The sequence below is a fragment of the Kryptolebias marmoratus genome, linkage group LG3 (assembly GCF_001649575.2).
Source record: "Kryptolebias marmoratus isolate JLee-2015 linkage group LG3, ASM164957v2, whole genome shotgun sequence".
In the NCBI taxonomy this organism is placed as follows: Eukaryota; Metazoa; Chordata; class Actinopteri; order Cyprinodontiformes; family Rivulidae; genus Kryptolebias; species Kryptolebias marmoratus.
In genome coordinates, this window is record NC_051432.1 from 20,215,019 (window position 1) to 20,237,591 (window position 22,573).

Here is a 22,573-nt window from a genome sequence, read left to right on the forward strand (position 1 = left end):
TTATTTTGAATTTACTTTAAAACAAAACTGCTACAAAGGGTGTAAGATGACAACTAATTCCTCACTAAATGCTGTTTTTTTGGGGTTTTTTTTACTTCAAATTTATGGGTGAAACGACATGGTAAAAGTAAAAAAAAAATTGTTTATTGCTACGAACTGTGTAGTTTTTGAGACAGACTTTATAAAGTGAGTTTCAAACATCCTTCCAAGTGATTTATGTCGGCAAATATCTGTACAAAATCTAGCCCAAGGAAAAAAAAATTTAAAAAGTGTTTTGTTCTTACATGTAGAGAACAAATGTCCTTGTAAGAAAGTTCTCCTATTGTCTTACTGCTGCCAGAAGGAGATTTTACGCATTTATTTCTCATCTAAGATAGTCTGGAGGGACATCGATGAGGTATCGCCATTGTTGTGCCATATTTTCTGTTTTCATTAATACTTGTCCACAAAGTACTCCATATTCTATCTAACGCTCATTTATTATTTTATAGACCTGATGTTTTTCAGCTCTGAGATCTTGTTTATTGTTTAAAAGGTTGTTTGTGAGTCTGAAAGATAACAAGACGTCGTCTGGATGATTTCCTTCAAAACAACTAAACTTGAACTAAACTCAAACTATTAAACTGATTGATTAGATCGACTACAGAACATGAAACACGCCCGCATCCAAAGAGGGACTAAAAAATTGTTTTTTATTCACTTTTTCAGATCTATTTGTGTAGGCTTTAATTTTACAGATGGTGTGTTTTGTTAAAACCAGAAGGAACTTTTAGTTTGTTCGTGGATTTGTCAGCTTCTCATAGGCACCGACTTATAGTTTCATGTTGTTTACAGGATGAAACAACAGGAAAACAAGGAAATTAAAATACTTAATGGTCAAAAAGATGCACTAAAATAAAGAAACATCTACCAATTGTCCTTTTTAGAAAGAAACCCTGATGACTTTTACTATTCTTAGCACTACACCTGACCACCTTCTTTAAAAGTTCTAAATAAAATCCCATTATTGGCCCATTATTTACAGGCTTTTGTGCAGAAACAGGTCTGAGCGGTGCTGCATTGTTGCAGGGTCAACATGTGATTAAGCGCATGCCGGTGCCGTCAACCCCGATGGGTGTTGAATGACAAAATATTTAAATTCTAATGATGATTAATATCAGAAGTCTTGAAACCAAGCTAGCCCAGAAGAAAAACAAACCAGTTTTTGGTCTGCGGAGGAGGACAGGTAGGAGCAGAAAAGACGATGGAAGCAAACCAAGGTTTTGGGAAGTCAAAGTAAACAAGAAACACAAGAAAAGAGGACACCTGAAACAGAACCTGGAAGTGGTTGGACTGGTTGCACCGGTTTCTCTCTATAAACCAGACACTTTGAAGCTTCGTATAACAAGGTTATACACCTCTAACGTTTACCAAGCATGTATGAGTGCGGTGTGTGTCGGTCATATCTGCATTTCTGCCTGTTGCCGTTTATGAAGATACTCTCGGCTGAAGCTTTTCCCAGTGAACAATCCAGCCTCATGTGTGCGAGACCCCATTTACCAAGATAAATTATGTTTTGGATTTCAGGACAAAAGTCGGGAAGTGGCTAGTAACCAGGAAAACAAAACAAAACTGTGCCCTTCTTCTCTAACAATGACTGTTTTTAATTATGGATGGGGAAAAACAAGAACATTATTTAAATTAGGTCATATTTTTTTTGGGGGGGAGGTCTTAATTGTTTTTCTCTTCCATATATCATAAAGTAAAATAAACAAACCAATTTAATGGGCTAAACTGCAGACAATAGTCTTTGCCTTCACATGTCAAAGACTAAAAAGATGCCTGAACATTGAAATAAAAAGGCTTGGATTTATTTAAAAATATTTAGATTTATAAACCTCAATGCAAATCTGATGCATTTACTTTTTTTTTTTAAATCTTATGCTACGTTTTATCCATCCGTATTGACCACTACAGATACTCCAAGCTTTAATCTAACTTCAGTCTGTTTTGTATAAATATTTGGGCACGGAAAAAGCTGCAATGAAAATCGCAGCTTATTAATCTCGACCTTTTCAAAGTTCTACATCATCATCTGGACTCCATCACTGCTCCTCCAATAAGGAGTCAGACAAGCAGCTAATGAAGCTGACGGGATAACAAAGCTGAGCTTCGACTCACAACCAGAGCCCGCTCAGACACATATGGATGCTATTTGACCAAATGGCCAGATGCTGATTTCCCAAACATGTTTATCCTGCCAGACACTGTTATTGCAAAAAGTTTGGACAGAGATCCATCCTGCACCAGAAGAGCAAAAACGGGGGAAGGGGGTGGGAAAAATAAAAAAAAAAAAATCTGCACTTTTCTCTGCTCTTCTTGTTCTAATAACGGCACACGGACCTCCCAGAGAGCCCAAAAACACTTCCTTAAATGTTGTTTATTGTGTCCATGTAACTTACAGTTCGTGTTTACACGAGGTCCCTGCGACATTTCTCTAGTTTGACTCGTCTCTGTACTGACTGTCACTTTGAGGAGAGTACGGGAACTGATGGTGCGCCAACAGCTGCTGTGCCAACACGTGTTTCGCATTTCTCTGAGTGGGGTCAGCATTACAAGCCCAGCTCCAACAGGGTCAGCTTCCTCCGAGCTGATCTTCAGTGAAGGCAGGTTGCTGACAGAAAATGTAAACTGACACACACTCGCTTCGGTGTAAGAGGGTAGGTATGAAAACATCCATCGAACTGTGCGTGCGGAGTATATTGTCCATATGTCACAGAGCAAGTCAAAGCCTGCACAGACATACATTTTATCTTTTTTAATCTGCTTTCATTTGTGTGAATGCCTGTTGTTTTCCCCCTGTTTAAATGCGTGTGTTGTGTGTAGGTTACCTGAGGTTAGTGTTTTGGATGTCCATGGCCACACGGGAACCATTTGGACTTGGGCTGCAGGAGAAAACAGAAGAAGAGATGGGAAGAAAAAGGCCGTGAAAAACAAGAGCGGGCAGAAAGGGAGAAAAAGGCATAAAAGGAGGTGAATGACGAGAGAAAAAGGATTGGAGCGTTCAAAACAGTGACAAGATAAGAAAAAGAGGACAAATGGGACAAAGAAAAATCCATACAAAGAAGACGAGAACACAGACAGAATACAGAAAGATTTAAAAAGGAAAAAAATATAGTATCAGATAAAATAGGAGACAAAAACGCGTGCACACAAATAAATAGTGTTGGAGAACATGATGTAAAGATAACAATGGGTAAAGAACATCAACAGAAACATAAAAAGGTAAGAGAAAGAGGAAACAAACAGAGACAAATGAAAACAAGTCATCAGTGGTCACACGACACATTTCTTTCAGGCTGATTAATGATTAATTCATCTTTAAAACAAGTAACCATGTATCTAAACTCTTGTGTTTCGCCTGTAAATATTCTGTCGCTGGGGCTTGAAACAAAATCCGGTGACTTACTTGAGGACTAGATGTAGGTTGGCAGACAGCCGGGGGTCTGTGAACTGTGTCGTTCGATTGTTGTGGTCGACGAAGTAGACGCGGCCGGTGGCAGTGTTCCTGATCTCCCAGCCGGGTGGCAGTGGGCCAAGCTCCTCACAGTTTACATTACTTAGGTCCCTAAGTGGGGAAAAAAAATAATAAATTTTCTCATGCGTACATACCTGAATGCCCAAATATTTCACTGACAGGATGGTAATGTGATTGTCGTTTGTATAAATCAGGGTTTTACATTTTTACAACTCCTCTGTAGGATGAAATGAACTTTGAACCAACTTATTACTTAAGTTCAAAGGTAAATTTTGTGACTAAATACTAATGAAAATATTACAAAGATTCTGATGAGGTGGAGCCTTCATATTATATTCCTGCAAGTTTACAGGACAAAGCTGATCTGCAACATTATCAGCATTTTTTGATAAAGTCTTTGGTCTAAATTCTTGTTTTTTCTTCTCCGCCGCTCCTATCAGCAGATGCCAAAGTTCAGATCTGGGACGATGCCACAACTTCTGGTTTTGTGGGTGAAGTGAGGACGTTTCACTCAGGAATGAAAAACAGGCTTTGCTTCTCCCCTCATCACAAAGACTGGGTCATTTCAGCAGCTCTGCCCAAAATGACTGAACCCAGATGTTGCACTTATATGATTCATCACCAAGCAGGAGCTCAGAAATGGCCAAAAAATGCAACGCAACAGTGATGGCGTGCCTTGTTTGGGGAATTAATTACCAAACTATTGAGAGCTGACAAAACATTGTGATTAATGCTGAAATTTTGGCTTGTTTTTCAGTCCAATTTTTGTCCAAAAATATTTCAACTCAGAACAAGGGGCCATTAGGTTAGCTGACCATAACATTTGACTGATAAGGCTGTTTTTAAGAACAAAAACAGCAGTGAAGCAAGACATTAAGCCTGATTTGATTCAGTCAGATCCAGTTCGGTCTGTTTTTCTTGCAAATGTCATGTCATATATTAGGTTTTAAAATGTACAGACAGAGAGCGCTGTGCTGTCTTTGAGTCAGTGTTATTTCAAAGTCCAATACAATTATGGCCAAACAGCTGAATAACAAGAATGTTAAAAGAAAAAAGGATCTTTGACAGACTTTTATAAAGGAGATACAAATCATAATACAGATGAAAACAAAAAGATTAAAGCGGTACCTGGGTACCCGGGGGTCATGCCAAGTACTGACTCCAGTCTGAGTGTGAAGAAAATACACTTGGCCCTGCTGGGTTGTTCTTTGCTCTAAGAAACAAAAAACGAAAAGAAAAGAAAAGAATTGGATATGACAAATACATAAATATGACAAACAAAAGGCAGAAAGTGACAATTAAGCAAAGACCACACTGTTAGTAAGAGTGTTGGGTTTGTAATTTATGTGAAACCGTGGACCTTGGAGCTTCTTTAGGTGTGTGACTGACAATTTTAATCAACTAATGATCTATGGAAGGGTGTTCCTTACAGAGATGTGACTGATGCAACCTTGTTTCCTTTGTGACGTTTAAATATTAGTGTGTTTTCCATTGTGATTGTTGCTAAGCCCAGGAAAAAAAACTAATCAGGAGTGCAGGGAACAGATTCCTAATCCATTGCTGGTCTCATGTGTCTTTGGTTTCATTGATTATTGGATAAAGTGAGCGGATTCTGGCACAATCTGTTCGCTCTACATGGGTGTGTTGTTAAAACGGGTGTATAATCACAAGCTAATCAATCACGGCACCCCGAGCCCAACTTCCTTCTGGCACCTCTTATTTCCTGCCCACCTCTCGTTTTCTTTTCCCCTCCTCACACGCTGCCTCGCTCTGTCCCACCACACCCAGTAAGAAGTTCGGAGGGTTCAACCGAGGAAGACGACTCTTAAGCCGCTGGGCATCAGTGACTCACTTTGTCCGACCTCGACCAGCCTGAGCGGATGCAGCAGGACTTTTCAAGAAGGGGGCACAGGTCCAATAGTGTCATTCTGAATCACTGGCATATAGCGCCACACTTAAAATAAAACATTTTTTTTTATAAAAAACTCTGTGGGTATTGTGGGTTGGACCACAGCTGACTCTTAAAAGCACACTTTTTTTTCCTGAAGAAGGAAAAAGAAACTGTTCCAGTGTAGCTAGACAACTATACTTGTGTAGCTTTGACCGGTGTATTTGTTTTGTAAGAGTAAAGTCAGAATATTAGTTATAGTTAAAGAAAAGCAGCCATTAAACTTAAGAGTTTTATTCTAGGAAAACACCTAACTATCAAAGAAACTAACACTTTTGTGGTCAGAAATGTCAAACATTTTCAAAGACGTCAAAAAATGTCATGAACACTAATCTGTAGTTTCAGTGTTTTTATGTGACCTGTTTTTATACTATATGGCCTCTACACATTAGTATGCTCCCTACCAATGACTTTGTAGGTATCCCTTTTTGCTCTTCACAGTTTCTAATCAATGCTTTTTAAATATCTAATGATTCATCTTGCACTTTGTGGTGGAAACTAACTTTGTGTCCAGTGAAGGAGTTTCTTCAATTTTAAATGTCACCAGTGCTGGTGTGAAATGCTCAACGGTAATTTACCAGGTCACTGACAATGACCGATCGCAGTAGAGAGGGATTTTTTTGGCAAGAGGTGCAGATTTTTAAAATTCTGTTAATAAGAAAACATTTGAAGATTCAAGAGCAAACTGCACACTACAAGCCTTTGAATGGGAAGCTAATTTCTCAGCAGATATCAGTTGCTGAAGGCTAAACAATAGCTTCCCATAGACAAAGGCACCATGTCTGAACTATGAAACTTATTTGGGGTTGGATCTAAAACTTCATTTATTGTTCTGTAAGGCCTCAACAGCTAATGGCATCATCAAGTCATGGTCAAAAGGAGTGTCCTGGATGTCTCACCGTAACCCTCTGGCAGGTCGGGCGGGGTATGCAAGTGTGTTCGACTCATGTAATTCCGATGCCGCTGAGATCGAACCCGTCTCTCCTGGGCCCGTTGTTCGCCCGGAGGAACGCAGGCCACGGCCCCGTTAACGGGAGTCATCACGGGCGTGTTCTCGTCCACCACACAGCTCAGTGGACGCCCCGACGGGCTGGAGTACTCTGATGCTGGCCTGAAAGAGAGCAAACGGCGTGTAAGTTCATGTGTTTGACACCCGCAGTCTGTATGTGAACTCTCTGATTCCATCCATGTATTGGCACCCATTAATTGAACACATAATAGATTTAAGGAAGTTTGTGGTTGCATTTCTGATATTTGCATACGAATGTATGTGCATCAAATTTACATTTATTGAAATCATGGACACATTGAGTTTATGAGTTAAATAATTCTGTATTGCAGGCTTGCTGGTGGTTAAATCATGTACGCAACGAGATGACTTCTTTCTGTACTGGTAAGATATGCAAACAAGAATTATGCAACTACGGCAGACCTTGTGTCATAGGCCCACAAGAAGATTAATGTGCTTTTTGATAACAGCTATGGTTTGAGTGATATAGAAGATTGTAGGTTGCATTAAAAACAAAAGAACAAAGAGCCATCACGACACAACAGCCTGTGCTAGCATGCATGTTACTGAAGAACAGAACTGAAACAGATATGTGATAAGCAGACACAAACACAGACAGGCTGACTTACTGACAGATATTGTATATACGTGTGTGTGTGTGGGTGTGTGTAGCTCTTTCTAACTGCTGTCTGGCCAGAGTTACTGACGCCTTAGCTATCTAAAGCCTCAGGGCCAATAAGCCCTCCACACACACTTTTCTCCCACCCATTTCCTCCTCCATCATGCTTATTTTTCTCCAACTCCGCTTTATTTTGTCCCGTCTCTGGTCTCCTCCATTCTTCTCAGTCTCTAAATCAGTCCAAACCAGTTGAAGCTTTTATACTGAGCGTTAACCTCATGTACCATATAACACCCTTTTACTCACCTGCTCATCTTCCTTTATTTCATTATTTCCACTTTCCTCAGTGACATATTACTTCTTACCATTTCCCTCGCTTTGCTATCCTGCCCAGGGGCGACTAAAGACATGTAGTAGACTGGGTGAGTAGGGGGAGAGGTTTGTTTGCTTACTTCCCTAATGACTCCACTGATATGAGCCAAGTAGGAAGGCGACAGTTGTTTCAGCAGCGACCGGGGGGGGGGGCAAGTGAAACCTGGCTGCCCGACTGGCTGGCTGGTTTATTTAGCTGTGTGTGTACATGCCGGTTGGCCTGTCTGTGTGCACAAGAACATGTTGGGGTGGGGAAACTGAGGAAACTGACAGCACTCATTACCACCAGACTGTTATTGTTGTGCTGTAAAGTGGAAGTGTTCATTCCCGCCCCTCTCTTAAAAAGGGAAGCGAGGGAAAGTATCACTACTAGCATTACTGAAGTACACTGAGATGCAGAACACAGTGGATTATACAATTAAAGAGGGGGATTGGGGGAAACTACGGTTAGGATATTCTCAGCTGGTACCTGGTAGGTCTCTCCCACTGTGTGGTGCGCGTGATGTGGTTCAGGTACTGTATCCTTCCAGAGGCTGTCCTCCTCTCTTCCCAGCTGTATTATGAAAATAATAAAACAGACCATTAAAAAATAATAAATCAACATCAAGCTTACTTTTAAATGTTGAAAATAATCCAACTAAATAAACTGCTAATCTCATAGTCAAACATTTGTTAAAATAAATCAAGTTCACATTGTGTAAACACCACAATCAGACAACAGTTTCTGAGACTCCATTTAAAGGACAGGTTCAAACATTCAAAATTACACTTATACACATCACTAAGTATGAGTATATTCACAAAAGCTTAAAAAAATGTGTCTCCTAATAAATGAATAGTGTGAATGACTTATAGGATGAGCAGTTTTTAAAGAAAGCCTGATACTGACCCGTCGGGCAAGTCGTTGTCAAACAGACGACTGCAGTCTACAACCGGGCCTCCGATCCCGATGCGATCTCTGGACTGTAGACTCACTACAGTTACAAAAACAAGAGGTAGATCAGTGACGTTTACATATTCATATCGTTTGTCTGAACTCCAAATAGCATTAGCAATAGAAAAAACAGACAGTCATGGTCTCGAGCCATGAATAAAATACTATCACCAATATTGCTTTAATGTAAAATTACATAATTCACGACACAAGTTATGACTTTACGTTTTTACGTCTCCAAATCCAGATAAAGAAAACATGCAACTGAAACTAGATGGTTCTTACCAACTATCTGTCCTCTCACAGTATCGTTGTCATTGGGGCCCAGCTTATTCAGATCCAATCTCTGATCTGCAAATAACACAAAATCATTTATTCCACTTCTGTCACTATCTACAGATTTTCAGTCCAAACCAGTCTATCTATAAAGGAAATACAAGAGCCTGTATTGGCTCTTCATGTACATCAAGAACTCATCTAAAGGGACAAGAATAAAGTTAGCAGAACTTCTCATCTAGTGTTCTGGTTAATATTCGGTCAGCAGTAAGTCACTCTCTGCAAACAAGTCCGGCTCGTGTCTTTCATTCAAGACAAGCAGAAAGAAAACAAAACAGACCAGACACCAGTGACCTATTTTAACAAATGCTCAGCAACACATATGAAGACAGAAACACAAACAGGTACTTACAGCCTGTGTCTTTAAGTCTGTTGATGGCGTTGGACAGGAGGCGGACACAGCCGAGGAAACCTGCACCCTGCTTTTTGTGGATCTTCTTGTGGTTCCATACACTGATAGTAATGGAGTCTGTCTTTCCAATATAACTGATAGGAGGAAAACAAGCAAACAAGTTAAAAAGAAGAAGGCTGACAAAGTAGGTTTTGATCTAAACATTACTATATCAAAGAAGACAAAAATCCCAACACCCCAATGTGTGTTTGTGTCCACACTGCAGGCGATTCAAACCTCAGGAACAGAACAAAAAAAAAGTTCAATATTCTCAGGGAGAAACTGATAACTTAAGAAAACCTTTCACCTGAACCAGACTTCTATTCTGTGCTGCATCTGTTCGAGTAAATGTTACTGATATGAACTTTTTGCACGCGTGTCTGTGTGCAGAACTACCGCAGTTGAGGACTGTCTAGTCGCGGTTGAAGAACAGAGGAAGTCCCTGTGATGTGTTCTACCGCTGTCTGGGACCTAGAAAGTTCTTGCAGTAAACACACACTGTGCACAACATTTGCACTCTTGCTGACTCGGACGTAATTGCAGCGTAGCATCCTGCTTTCATGCAAACTCTATAACGCACCAAGTGTAGGTTTCAAAGAGTGGGGTTTTCCTACCTGAACACACAGACACTTGGGTGCTGTATATAAAACAAATAACAGAAGATTGCAAATTCAAGAAGTGAAATTTGACAAAAGATTATTTCAAGTTCTACATTGTTTAGTGCATCCAGTGACGTAATTTTGATAAAGTACCAAGACACTTTTCTAATTTCTGCAGTTACTAATACAATTTATTTAGAAATGCACTTTATGCAAGTGTGAGTTATGATTTCTATAAACTTGTGATCTCTAATAATCCCCATCATCATAAAGCAAACAACGTTCTAGTGTCATTCATACTTTAGATGTAGATTAATAACAATGGGTGTAAATGGAATCTCACTAAAGTAAGTTGTGAACAGTTTTAATTACTTTAATCAACAGTTTTAATTAATCAATTGCATGTAATAATGTAAAAATAATAATGTAAAAAAACAAAAAACAAAACCCTACACGTAAAACTTTGCAGGATTTGTATCACACATGATGGCCAGCAGTATCCCCGGCATGCAGAAAAAAGATCCCACCCCCAAAACTTTGAGGTTGCAGGAGGAGGTGTGGTTGGCCGGCAATCTGCCAAGCCCACACTCCCATCTGCTTTCTGTGGTATGTTAGCCATTTCCTGAACCAGAGGAAGAGGCCAAGGGTCGCTTGTGGGGAAAATGAGTGGGTGGGGATCTAAGAGGGGGGAAGAATATTATGTAAAGAGGGTGGAGATCTGAGGTTCAAAGAAGCATTTCAAAATGAAACTTTGCACCTGAAAAGCTACATCTGCTGTAGATGCAGTAAAAAAAGCAACCAAACAACAAAAAACTGAAGGGTTAACAACTTCTTACAGCGTTCCATGTTAGGTATTTTGAATACCTTGTGTTTTTTCCTTTCTTTTTTATGGAGAAAGAATAAATCTATTTAAGTTTGAGCCAAGTCTTTCGAAGAGACTTCTTATGCGAGGCCTGTAGTATGGAATGTCTGAAATGTTACCGTACGAGATGCTATTTCTGTCACGCGAAGCGGCTCATTAGATTTACAGAGGGGTGATTCAGCCGCACAGAAAAAAAAAAAGGCAATCACATTTTTTTTTGAGACACAGGCATTTCCAGCCCGATTGTTACCAAGAAGCACAACAAACATATCAAATTTGTTTACAATCTTTTTGACAGTAGTTCTGCTTCAATTGACATGTGGACTCCATAGCTGACGTGTCATTTATTATCTCTACATAAGAATTTTGTTCAGAAAGGTTTTAGTGATGTTTAATCAATCAATCAATCAATCAAATTTTATTTGTATAGCACATTTCAGCAGCAAGGCATTTCAAGGTGCTTAATAAAACTAAAATTAAAATCAAACACTTAAAATATTATGCATGTTTCAGACTTTTTGACAAAGCTTACAGAAACTTTGAGTGCTTTTCTGAAAACCTTCCGTGTGTATTTTAATAACAGCTTGTAACAAGAAAGACTGAACTCATTTCCTGATGAGACATAAAGGGCATATAGCGGCACGTCGCACTACACCTGTGCTGTTATGGACTTACAGATCATAATGTTGGTTCCACTTTGGGTCAAGAGTATTTCTCACAGTATCTGTCGAGTGGCACTGTCCAGAACCGTCCACCACCACTTTAGCAAAAGGATCCGGCAACCCTGTAGAAGAACGAAACAGGAAAAAAAAAGAGAAAGGTTTTAGTTAGCAGAGGAGCTAATCTAAACCACTTCCAATCTGTATGAAGAAGGAAACAGGTGTGACAGAGTTTCCAGCCACGAAACGACCCAGTCAAATGAGACTGTTTTTCTGTGGTTGCTGCTGAAAGACTGTAGAAAAGGCAAACAAATAAACCTAATTTCAGTTCAACCATAGTTTTACATGCTTTACTGTAAAAAGCCCCCACTGAAGTGAATTTTGAGTTGTTCATGTTGGCTCCCTTTTGATTTTCTAAAACTAATAGATGATGTTCAAGTCTATTACCTGCTCTTATAAAAACAGGTGGTGAGAATCAACTGATATGAAGCATAAAAAAGGCCCTTCAGGTTCACCACATCTGTGTGTCAGCCTGAGGGCTTAACTGATCAACAAAAAGAAAAATAAACACCTCTGAATTTAGTCAGAATCAATGCAGCTGACAAGATCGTCTGGAACTACAGAATGGCTCAAAAGGTGTTTAGTCATGTAACCCATTATGACCAGTTTACTTTTTCCAGCCTGGAGTAACACAGACATCATAACAACCTTTTCCAAGACACCCAAACAAATACCAAATTTAAAAAATAAATATAAGGACCAGATTGCATGCATGTATGTGTATGTGGGAGGGAGAGAGAGAGACAGAGAGACAGAGAGAGATAGAGAGACATTTAAACAGCAAACAAAACGTGCAAGTGAAGCAATAAGCAGGAAAACAAATCTCGTCCGTCTGGAAATATGATAGAATGACAGTTTCCTCATTTTATCTGCTACTCTCTTGTGTGTACATGCATGTAAAATTTGAAAAAGTCCGATCAAGTAACATCAGGTAAGTGAAACTTGTTCAGTCACTCCTGTGGCGTCTTGAAACTTCCCTTTATGTTACTGTCAATGGCTTACAGTACGTTTATTTTAAACAAATCCTTGCCTACAGCCGTTTGGCGCTTCAAGAAAGAAAGAACTCCTAAATACATTTTTAAAATTGGAAATCTTTCACCAGTAGAAGTCTTTAAACTCTCCACCAGTTTTAAAAAAGCAGCAGCGTCACACTGCTGACAAAAGGAATTTACAAGGACAATGAAAAGAACGGGACAAGAACTGCAATAAACACATTAAAAAAGTTTTTACTTACGAAAGAAGTCTTTCTTTGCCAAGTTCTTTGCACACAGGACTAGAAAAAGAAACAAACATATTAATGACAGATAAAACAATCACACAATAGAATCTGACATTGACATGGAGTAGCTGCGTCTATCGTTTTGCCTATAAACTGGTAGGTGTAGCCTTATATGAAGGGAGGCTAGTAAAAGTTTCTTGTGGTAAAATATTAATTCGACAAGTGCTCTTTCCTCTATGACACAAATCCACAGAGGCTTGTTAGACAGACAACATACAATAGGTTTCAACCACTGGAGGAAAAGCAAGAGCGTTAATCTGTATGTGGGGCTCCGCTTTGCCTCTTCTTCAGACTCGTAGTCTCTTTATGTTTCCTCTTTTAAACGTCCTCTAAGGCTTTATGGAGCCTTGATGGACTTAAAAAAAAAGAGCTGACTTCGCTTGAAACTGGCTAAAAATGATTTAATGACAAAACAAATCAGGTCTATTATTTGTCAAGAACAATAGCAGAGAATAAGAGTTTAAATGAATACATTAAAACAAAACTATTAAAAAAAAAAAAAAAAAAACTACCCTAAACTGGTGTGATGGTGTAGATGAATTGAGAAAGCTCCTCGGATGAGAAGCAAAACGTCTTCAGCTACAGAATAGAAGTCCAGTTGTTTTTGTTTTTTAACTTTTTTTGAATCTAAACTGGTGTCAAACAGGTCAGCAATCTCTTAAATTATTAGTTAATAGTACAAAATCCAAAGAACAAAACAGTCATTTTTTCATGCACTGCAGTATACAGGTTGATTAATACAAGATGTTTTGCTGAGGATACGACTGACAGCCAGCCTTTCACATCAACACCTTTTGATAATTTCAAGCAGCCAATTAACCCGTCAAGTTTTCTGGACTGCAGGAGGAAGCTGAAGGACCATGAGAAAACCCACACAAGCACTGGGAGAACATGCTGGTGTTAATTCTCAGTCATCCAGAACATGACAAATTAAAATTTAAAAAAAAGGTAAAAACAAGGTAAATGGACATTTATTATGTAGCTGGTGATGTTTTGCTTCCCATCCAGGAAGGTCCATCAATTCAAAACTGAAGGGAGACGAGGAGAACATGTTGGCTCTGAGCAGAAAGGCTCTTAGCCAGGAGTCAAACATGCAACCTTCCTTGCTGTTCATCCTCTTTAGTTTGCTTTATTTTCAGCTCCTTATATCTGATTGCACAATTTATCAACAAACAAGTTGTGTGTTTTATTCTGAAAAACCACAATCTCTTTTTAACAATGTTAGGGCCCATTTGTAAGGGAACTTAGCTAGTTTATCTTGACTTGATTCATTATTACTCCTTAAAAATGTGCAAATTACCACACCACCACCAATAAAAGGTTGTCTATTGTGTACTTGCATTACACAGTATAAAAAGAGTCTGGCCATGATACTAAAGAAAAGACATGGTCACTAAAAAACTAAAAACTGTATTAAGAAGCTTGAAAATCAAACCTAGTATTAAATCCATTTCATAAATAGACCTTGACAGTGACCAAAAATGACAAAAGCAGCCAAACCAGACAAAATGACCACATGGGAACAGACAAACTCCACTCAAACCAAATTGCACAGACTAGACCCACTGAAAGAGCTCTAACCACCGGCTTATCAGGGGAAATACAAACGCCAAACCAAACCAAACAGCATGTGAGCCTCCAAATCAGAGGCTGCCTAAAAGTCTTCGCTGGGACAAAATGGACACCGTGTTGAGTGCAGACATGCAAAAACCAGGAGAAGCAACAACTGAAATCTTGTCGGATCATTTGTGGATAAGAAAAAAAATATCCAGTCAGAGAAGCATGCAAAGTTTAAAGGGGTCATCGTCATCAGAAACCGTCATGAGTCTGTACTGTGATCCTGAGTGGTAGTTTAGTTGTCATGGAAATTCAGTCTACTGCTCTTTTTAATCCATCAACACCTAGTCGGATCATCTTGTAAGTTTAGTAAAAGCTTTGAGGATTTCGTAACAACAGTCTACCATTTCTAAAGTCCTGAAGCAGTGCATTTATACAGTTTTGTAGATTTATTCAAAACAAAGAGAAATATATGACAATGTTTAATAACAGTTTAATAAAATGCTTTACACTGCAGTGGGTTTTTACATTACTCTGAAAGGTTAACTATTAAAGTAATGATTACAAACAATTAGCAAACACATTATATAAATATATATAATATATATAGTTTAGAAAATACTAACAGAAAGTCTCAGAGCTACTGATTTCTTTGTTCATTTGCACCACCATACAACTAAATAAACTGCTAATATTGTCATTAATTTAGGAGTAAGTTAATACAATACTTCCATCTTTTTTGAACACTTGCTGCTGTTGTTTCTGCTCATCGTTGCTGAAGAGGCAACACGGGCTGGCAGCTATTAGGCCACGTTGGGTGCATCTGGGTCTCTTGTTACCAAACTGTGCTAAGAAGAAGATTAAGGGATTAACTTCCACACTGCCCCACTGTCTCAGACAGAGTTACCACAGAGGGGGAAATCCTTTTTCATTGTTATCAATGGACTTTTACCAACTCAGCTGCCAGGAACAGTGGGCTAATGTTACTGATAGATATCTTACAGTGGGGTATAATCAAACAATTAAGCAATAACTGGGCATGCCGGTACATTATTATGACTTATGGAGATCCAGCAATTACTGTAAGAAAAAATATGACTCATACAACATGAGTTATGTTGTGCAAAGACAGATTTTCGATGACTGAGTAAAGTATAGGTCAAGTTATAACAGCATGACCTTTGTAACTGAGACTGAGACTGCTATAACATTTCATAAACTATTCCAGTGGTAAAGACAACACATATGGATTAGTATTTGTTTGAAAAATAAGCTTTTCAAAGAACAAATCAATATTATTAGACTTCTTATCCCTGAAAACCTAGGAAAATTCACCGATCTTAACATGCCTTTATAAGTGGATAGTATTGTTTAAGGTTTTGCGGAGTGGCCTCATATTGCTGGCCTATAGAAATGCAGCAGTGGCTTTTTTTAAATAGCTGCCACGTGAGCAGGCAGGCCATGGTGACCCAGAGCTGGCAGAAAACCAAACTCATTCAGATTCTAACACGGAAAGATGGGTCAACTAAGAACCAGAAAGCCCCGAGGTGAAGCTGTCCTTTCCTTTTGTACGGTCTTTGGGTCATCATTTCCACCATAAACTCCCACTTCAACAGCAAGACGAGAAACAATAAACATGAATTACCTGCAGCATACGACAAATAAGTAAGCTATGTAGCAAATGACAACTATCCCACTTCTAAAAATTAGGATGACTCCACAAAAACACTGATTCTGATAAAGTGATTAAAAACTGTTTCCAGACTATCTGAAGTCAGAAGAACAACAAAAAATATTGCTACAAAGTAAAGACAATACATTTATGCACATGTCTAAATTGTAATTCAGACATATACTTGGCTCTAACACTCACAGTAGAAGTGTACAGAAAAAGAACAAAAAAGAGGAAATGATCCATTTATTAGGTTTCACTTTTTAAAATGCCCTTTAACCATTAAGGCATCCTGGTGACTTAAATATATAACTACTAAAATTACAAATTTTGAGTTTATAACCATTCATTACACATCCCAACCACAATCCTTAAAAATTTGATAAATAATCAATTCCTGTGATTTTATTTATTTATTTTTGTGCCAAGACACAGTGGGAGGTAAAAATGTGTTTGTATCTAAATGATAAAAAATAATAATCAGACTTTGTCATGCTGAAGAAAAACTGAAAACGATAACGTAATAAGAACCCTGCCGTGTACTCAGGAGCAACGGAAATCCATTTGTATTTATTACAAAATATGCACAGCATGTTTTTAAATAACAAAGAGAGTCAGTTTGAAGGGGTTGGGCTTTGTTATGTCTCCATCTGTCTGAATTAAAGGGTCTAGCGTAAGTTCAGCATTAGTTCTGGTCAAAAGGTGAAAGGTCGTAAACAGACCCAAGCTAAAATGGCTCTTGGGGATTCCCATTTGTTTGCTCGAGGGAGACTTCACAATGTGCCATTTGCATTTGTTGCTTTGTATCGAACGCAGCTTTTAAGGGAAACGATTGTGGGATGGATGACCATCTTGGATACCCCATTAGTTACTAAATATTACAACATGGATCGGCTTGGCAAGAAATGGACTCAGCTCAAAGAAAAAAATGTAAGAATGTTCCCTGTAGAAACTCTACTCTTTACAGAAAGATTTGATCACTTAATAAAATATAATATAAAAAATAACCTCAGCAGATTATGAAAAATAAAAGCCATCATCCTCTGAAACATCATAACTTATTTAGATCGGATCCATTTTGCATTTAGTTAAATTTTAAAGACACTTAATATTTACTTTTTAAGATAGAAGCAAATATTTTACTGTGAAAGTCAATGGTGACTTTAAATGATTTCTATTTTATATTATGAACTTTGATGGATAAATTATAATAGTTCTTTTAGGAGACCGCTTTCAAACACTAAACTAAACTAAAAAAGGCTTTTAAAGATCTCAGTGGGTTTTAACAGCTCACGATGTGACACCAAGTTCGGTTATTATTTAAGTTTTAACTTAATGCATTATATCAAGTCAAATTCTAAATAAGGAAGGTCGAAACACAGAGTGGCTGTCTAACAATCTAGTCATCCTTCGTCTATGGACAAGTCCTCCCTTAAGGCATACAATGACCTAGAAACTGCATGCTTGTCCACAAGTTTGAAGCAATATCCAGGCGCTTAAAGAGACATCTTACGGTTCTAGAGATTCAAGAAGAAGAAGAAAAAAGTTCTAGTTGCATCATTTCAAATATTTAATCTTACAATGAACTTTGAGACTGAAAAGCTACACACATAGGTAGTTTAAGTAAAACTAAAAGGCAGTTTTAGAGACCAAATATTGTTGCAAAACATGATCAAAGTGATAAACATAATTTTAAAAAGCCATACATAGAGGAAAATTACTAAAATTTAGGTTCCAAATTAATGAAACCAGTAAGCAAGTGACCTAGAGCTCGACTTTAATTTGTCTTTGAACAAAGTTTCTGAACAAAGAGTTGGGCTGCTAAAATAATGTTTCACCCTATTTGACCATTATTTAATGAGCAAAAGGTTATTTTTTTAAGTAAATATTTAGTTTAAAAACAACACATTACATCAAAGAAATAAAATTAAATTAAAAAAAGGTATGTCCCAGGTTCAAATTTAAGAACCTCAAGATTTGATGAGGATTTAAAGGGCTACAAAATTATTATTGATGCATTTTGATTATCTTGAAACTTAAATTGGATTACTCCGAAATAAACACTGATTCATACATTTTCCTGTACAATAAATAGCTCACAATAAAATGTAAAAAAAGAAAAAAAAACTATTAATGACAGGGTGCTGGCCAACAATTAGCATAAATGCTAATGCAACTGAAAAGCTAACAGAATTGGCATCGTGTTTATTTACACACAAGTCAAATGATTTAAAGTTATTCCAGAAGAAACTCATGTTGTTTCAATTATTTAGACATATTTCTCATGGTTCATTCAAAAAATGAGAACAAAACCCCTAAAATACTGGTTTATTGTAAAATGTTTCTACAGTAGATCTGGACAATTAGGACTGTGTAACAACTACTCTGCTGACTCTTAAAGTGGCAGCACAGAACAACATGAGCAAAACCAACTTTTGACATTAAAAAAAAAAATTGGTTCAGACTCATCCACGTCTGCAATGTGATGCATCTAAAAACAGATTTTATCTCCCACCCCTATCCAAGTCTTGTAGTGGTGTATTTCTTTATCTCTGTGCCTCAAAACTGTTTAAATTTAGATAATACACCTTTAGTACACATTTGATTTAATAGTATGAAATTATGTATTTATAATTTGATATTAATAAAAGGTGATTTCTCTCCATATTATCCGAAAACTTTCAAAAACTTGCCTTAAAATGACATTGCCCTGAGTCTTACAAGAAGTGACAGCCATTTATATTTAAAGGAGGTGAAAAACTTCCCAAAGGTAACCTCTGTTATGACTCTTGCGCAGCCTTAATGCTGTCTCATTCACAGGATTGCTCATCAGCCAAACAAAAGACTTCCTCTTTCCCTCCTCGCATCTCTCTGGCAGCTTGCTTCATCACCACAACACACAGAATTTAGTTGTGTTGGGAAACGTGTCAAACGTGGACATGGCCAAGTTGATGGTTCTGTGGCAAGCGTGTGTCACAACAAAAATAAAGAAGTGGTGACAATTAGGGCATTAACATCTGCAGAACAGAGGAGAGACTGGTCGTTATTATGTTCGCTCTGCCAAGCGATTACTCAATTTCACAACCTCCCTCTTTCGTTCTCAAGTAGAGCGAACGAGGGGATGCCGATAATGTCATTCAGCGTAGAGGAGAATCTCCCCTGCTCGCTCCAACGTAGGAACAAAAATAGAGTTGACATAGATGCTGCAGAGAAAAGCGGGGAGAAGATAAAGACCAAATGTTTGTCTGGAGGCAGGAATTTACGACGAGAGACATCTATGAGAAGTCACAAATCTGTGAAAGCAGGCAATAAAGTGCTAGAAAAGATGATTAACAAAAGAGTAAGACAAGGATTATATATATATATATATAATTAAGCCAAAGAGAATGACATTGATACTGATGAAAAATAAAGTTAAACAGAACTTGCAAGGTTGGCAAATAAAGAGGACGATGTGAAAAGTTGGTTAAAGTTTTGTCATACAAACACATAGGACACACTGTTTTTAGGTCAAATTCATTCAGGAAAATAGGAGGAATCTTTAAATATTTGACTTGAAATGTTTCATTTTTACCTACCAAAAGCAAATCAAATGTTCAGCTTTTCTGCTTTAAGAATTTAACTCATTTTAACCTTAACATTTTAGATTTTGACACTACTAGGATCCACAAAAGGATGCATGTGGGTTAGTATTTTAGGCATTGTGTGCTGTGTGCATGAAAACAGCTAGTCTTAAATATGCCAGCATACAGTAAAGTCTACCTCTATTTCCATTTATGCTGCAATAACATTTCGTTGACAGAAGACTGAGGCATTGGAAAAAAGAAAAAAAAAAAAAGACCTAATAGGCGGTAGATTGATGTGCGAGACAAACTGGTGAGAGACAAGCAGCTGTGAAGATGGAGGTGAAATAACCGCTGAGAACCACAGAGATCCTACAGTTCTTCAAAGGCTTCCTGTCACTCTTGAATGTGAATGACATGAAGGAGCGGTTGCATGGGGGATTCTGTTTTTTTTTCCCTTCATTTCTGTGTACACAAATATCTAACAGAGCCTGGAGGAATTGGGGAAAGTCCAAGATGTTTGGTTCTCTATTAGAGAAGGGTGGTGAAACAAATGCATCTTTGCAAAAGCAGCAACTACAATGAACTACAATAACCCAACTAGTGAGCTTCTAATAGGAGGCGCTACATTCTTAATGTGGAGCATGGCATTTATTTTAGGTGATGTTATGAATCGTGTCATACTTGGAAATGGATAAATACATTCATCAACCTCTATAGGCAATTTTGTTTTTACGTTTTTGGTTTTTCTTTTTGTATTTTAGACTTATATATCTATCGAGTATTCTCTAAAAATATTTTTGGTATAGTCGCATACAGTACTTCCTAAATTATATATTTGTATTATCCGTTTCCCCCCTACACCAGATTACAATCAATCATAACTGATGTCCTACAATGTGATAACTGCACATCTGCAAACAGCAGGACTGGTGCCATCATGCACACTTATACTACCCTGCCACACGTCTTTACTTTGAGTTGTTCGTATTTTACAATTTATTGTTTGTTATTGGTGTGAGTTAAATGTTTTCATCTTCACCAGAATGTATCCCAATGCAGCTTTCACTTCCTCTAAAGGTGGTATCTCAATGGGCTCCAAGTAGTTGGTGAAAGGCATCCATGAGGGAGTCTCATGTCTTGCAACTTTCCCAGGGTTCTCAAATTCCTCACGTGAGCTGCAGAGGCACGCAGCCTGGTTGCTTGAGTTTTGAACATGTTAAAAACAATTTGTGATAAAGATTTTCTCTCAAAATAGTCAAAGTCGCCATGGGCGTCTGCAACCCATCTGAATTTTGCCGCTGGCTTCTCTAAATCGTCTCCAGATCACTAGAGTTGTATTTTGACACCTGCACAGACCTCTAACTGTGACAGGAAAAACATCTAAGGCCAAGCCTAAAACAACACTGCACTGATGATAATTAATTACTGACAAACTGATCCAAATCTGCTCATATTCATTTCCAAAGTGAACTAACAAAGCAAGCTGAGGTGGTTACAACGTGGGAAGATGACGACAAAATAATGTGCATGGCCAAGAATACAGGCTGTGATTTTTGAAAAATGGCTGCTCAAAATGTAGCCTCAGGGCTCATTGGTCGCTTGTGACAAAGACTCAGTGAGATTGTCGCTGAAAACTCACATATTTTCCTCACAGTTTCCCAGAAATTTGGGGGGGGATTCCCCCACCCCCCACCAACTAGCCTCCCAACAGTCGCAGTAAGATACGACCATTACAGTTTCTCAAACCCCAGTTAAAAAACAACACAGACACAGAAATTAATGCCACACAAAAGGCAGTAAATGTGAGTATGTCCATTTGTCTTCATACACTAGACTTGCTGAGTGGTCTACCAGATACAAGAAGGTGGGCAGTCTAACCTCAGAAACAGTAGCAATGACAGTGAGGGGGAGGAATGTATAATCCATAAAGTCTAACCTTCCTTCCTCCTTCAGTTACAATGAAAACATCTGTAAATGCTGAATACTGCAATAAAACACAAGAAAATGTATTTTTTTCCATTTAGTAACATAATCTTTGTTGATCTAGTTTGAAATGGTATACTTGAGCACTATTACATAAATCAAAATAAAAGTAAAACCATAATCAAAACTACTATTTTTATGCAAAGTTTCTGATGCTTTTTAGTGATTCTAATTGTGAATTTATTACTTCGCTGAGGATCGCTGGCAATAAAAGTCCCTTCAAGTTCCAAAACAGATTTAAAACAAGTATAAAGTACAGAAGTGTGGTGATGGATTGGTACAGGAAGTGTGCGAAAGTGTGTGTGTGTGCGCGGGCACACACATATCACTGAGCTGACATACACACGAGCTGAAAACAGATAAAGAAAAAAGAAAAAGAAAAAACAAAAACACCAAACTGGAGCCACACCGGCAGAGACGTCTGACAGCTGTCTGGACGAGATCCGGGGTTAAGTGAGGGAGAGGAAGGAAGACAGAAATGACAGAGAAATGAGGGACATCCTGTTAAAAGACGAAAGCGTAAAAAAGATCGAAGAGAAAAATTCAGGATTCAGAGAGTCAATTTAGAAGTTACAGAGAGTTAAATGATTCAAACAGTTAAATAATCCATTACACAAGAAGCATGAATTGGATACTTTTACTTTATACTATTACTACAGTTTGCTTTACAATTAACTGATCTGTGGTTCTGGACTGAAAACAGAGTTTGATGGTGCTCTTGGGAATGTTTCTCAGTTTTTACATGAGTTAGGGTTGATGTAATCATAAAAAGTCACAATTAGATCTGTCACAGTTATGAAGTTTTAGATTACAGGTATATTTTGAACAAATACTTTCAACCTTTAAGCTTTTCTCCCACTTCTGTTTTAATGCGAATGACTTTATCACTGTGACTTAGCAGGTTTTTTGGTATTACTATCTTTTTCCAGGACGTTATCAAGCAATTACAAGAAATGATGAAAGTCCAACAGTGAATAAGGAACAACAGCATGATATCGGTAAATGGCACTGACTCTACCATTAAGTAAACTAACTTTAATAAGTGGAGAAAAATCACATTGCATCAAGTTTTATATTGGTGTCAACATATTTTATAGGGGGTGTACATGATAGCAGATTTCTTTTTGCACAAAATAATACATTTATAAAACCAACATACAACTGTCTAATTTAGATTGGGCTTGGTATTTTCAGTTCAAACAACATAGTT

At 37.9% G+C, this 22,573-nt stretch overlaps 1 protein-coding gene across 1 annotated transcript in view; it reads right to left on the minus strand.

Moving 5' to 3' along the window:
- Nucleotides 1-22,573, minus strand: part of LOC108247228 (E3 ubiquitin-protein ligase SMURF2) — a 42,504-nt gene that overhangs the window by 13,167 nt on the left and 6,764 nt on the right. The window contains exons 2-11 of the mRNA XM_017435191.3: nucleotides 12,541-12,579; nucleotides 11,263-11,371; nucleotides 9,088-9,221; nucleotides 8,685-8,750; nucleotides 8,355-8,439; nucleotides 7,935-8,018; nucleotides 6,365-6,576; nucleotides 4,646-4,730; nucleotides 3,449-3,607; nucleotides 2,871-2,924 (exon numbers count right to left, since the gene is read on the minus strand). Coding sequence (XP_017290680.1) covers nucleotides 2,871-2,924; nucleotides 3,449-3,607; nucleotides 4,646-4,730; nucleotides 6,365-6,576; nucleotides 7,935-8,018; nucleotides 8,355-8,439; nucleotides 8,685-8,750; nucleotides 9,088-9,221; nucleotides 11,263-11,371; nucleotides 12,541-12,579 — 1,027 coding nt within the window. The remainder of the gene's footprint in view (nucleotides 1-2,870; nucleotides 2,925-3,448; nucleotides 3,608-4,645; nucleotides 4,731-6,364; nucleotides 6,577-7,934; nucleotides 8,019-8,354; nucleotides 8,440-8,684; nucleotides 8,751-9,087; nucleotides 9,222-11,262; nucleotides 11,372-12,540; nucleotides 12,580-22,573) is intronic.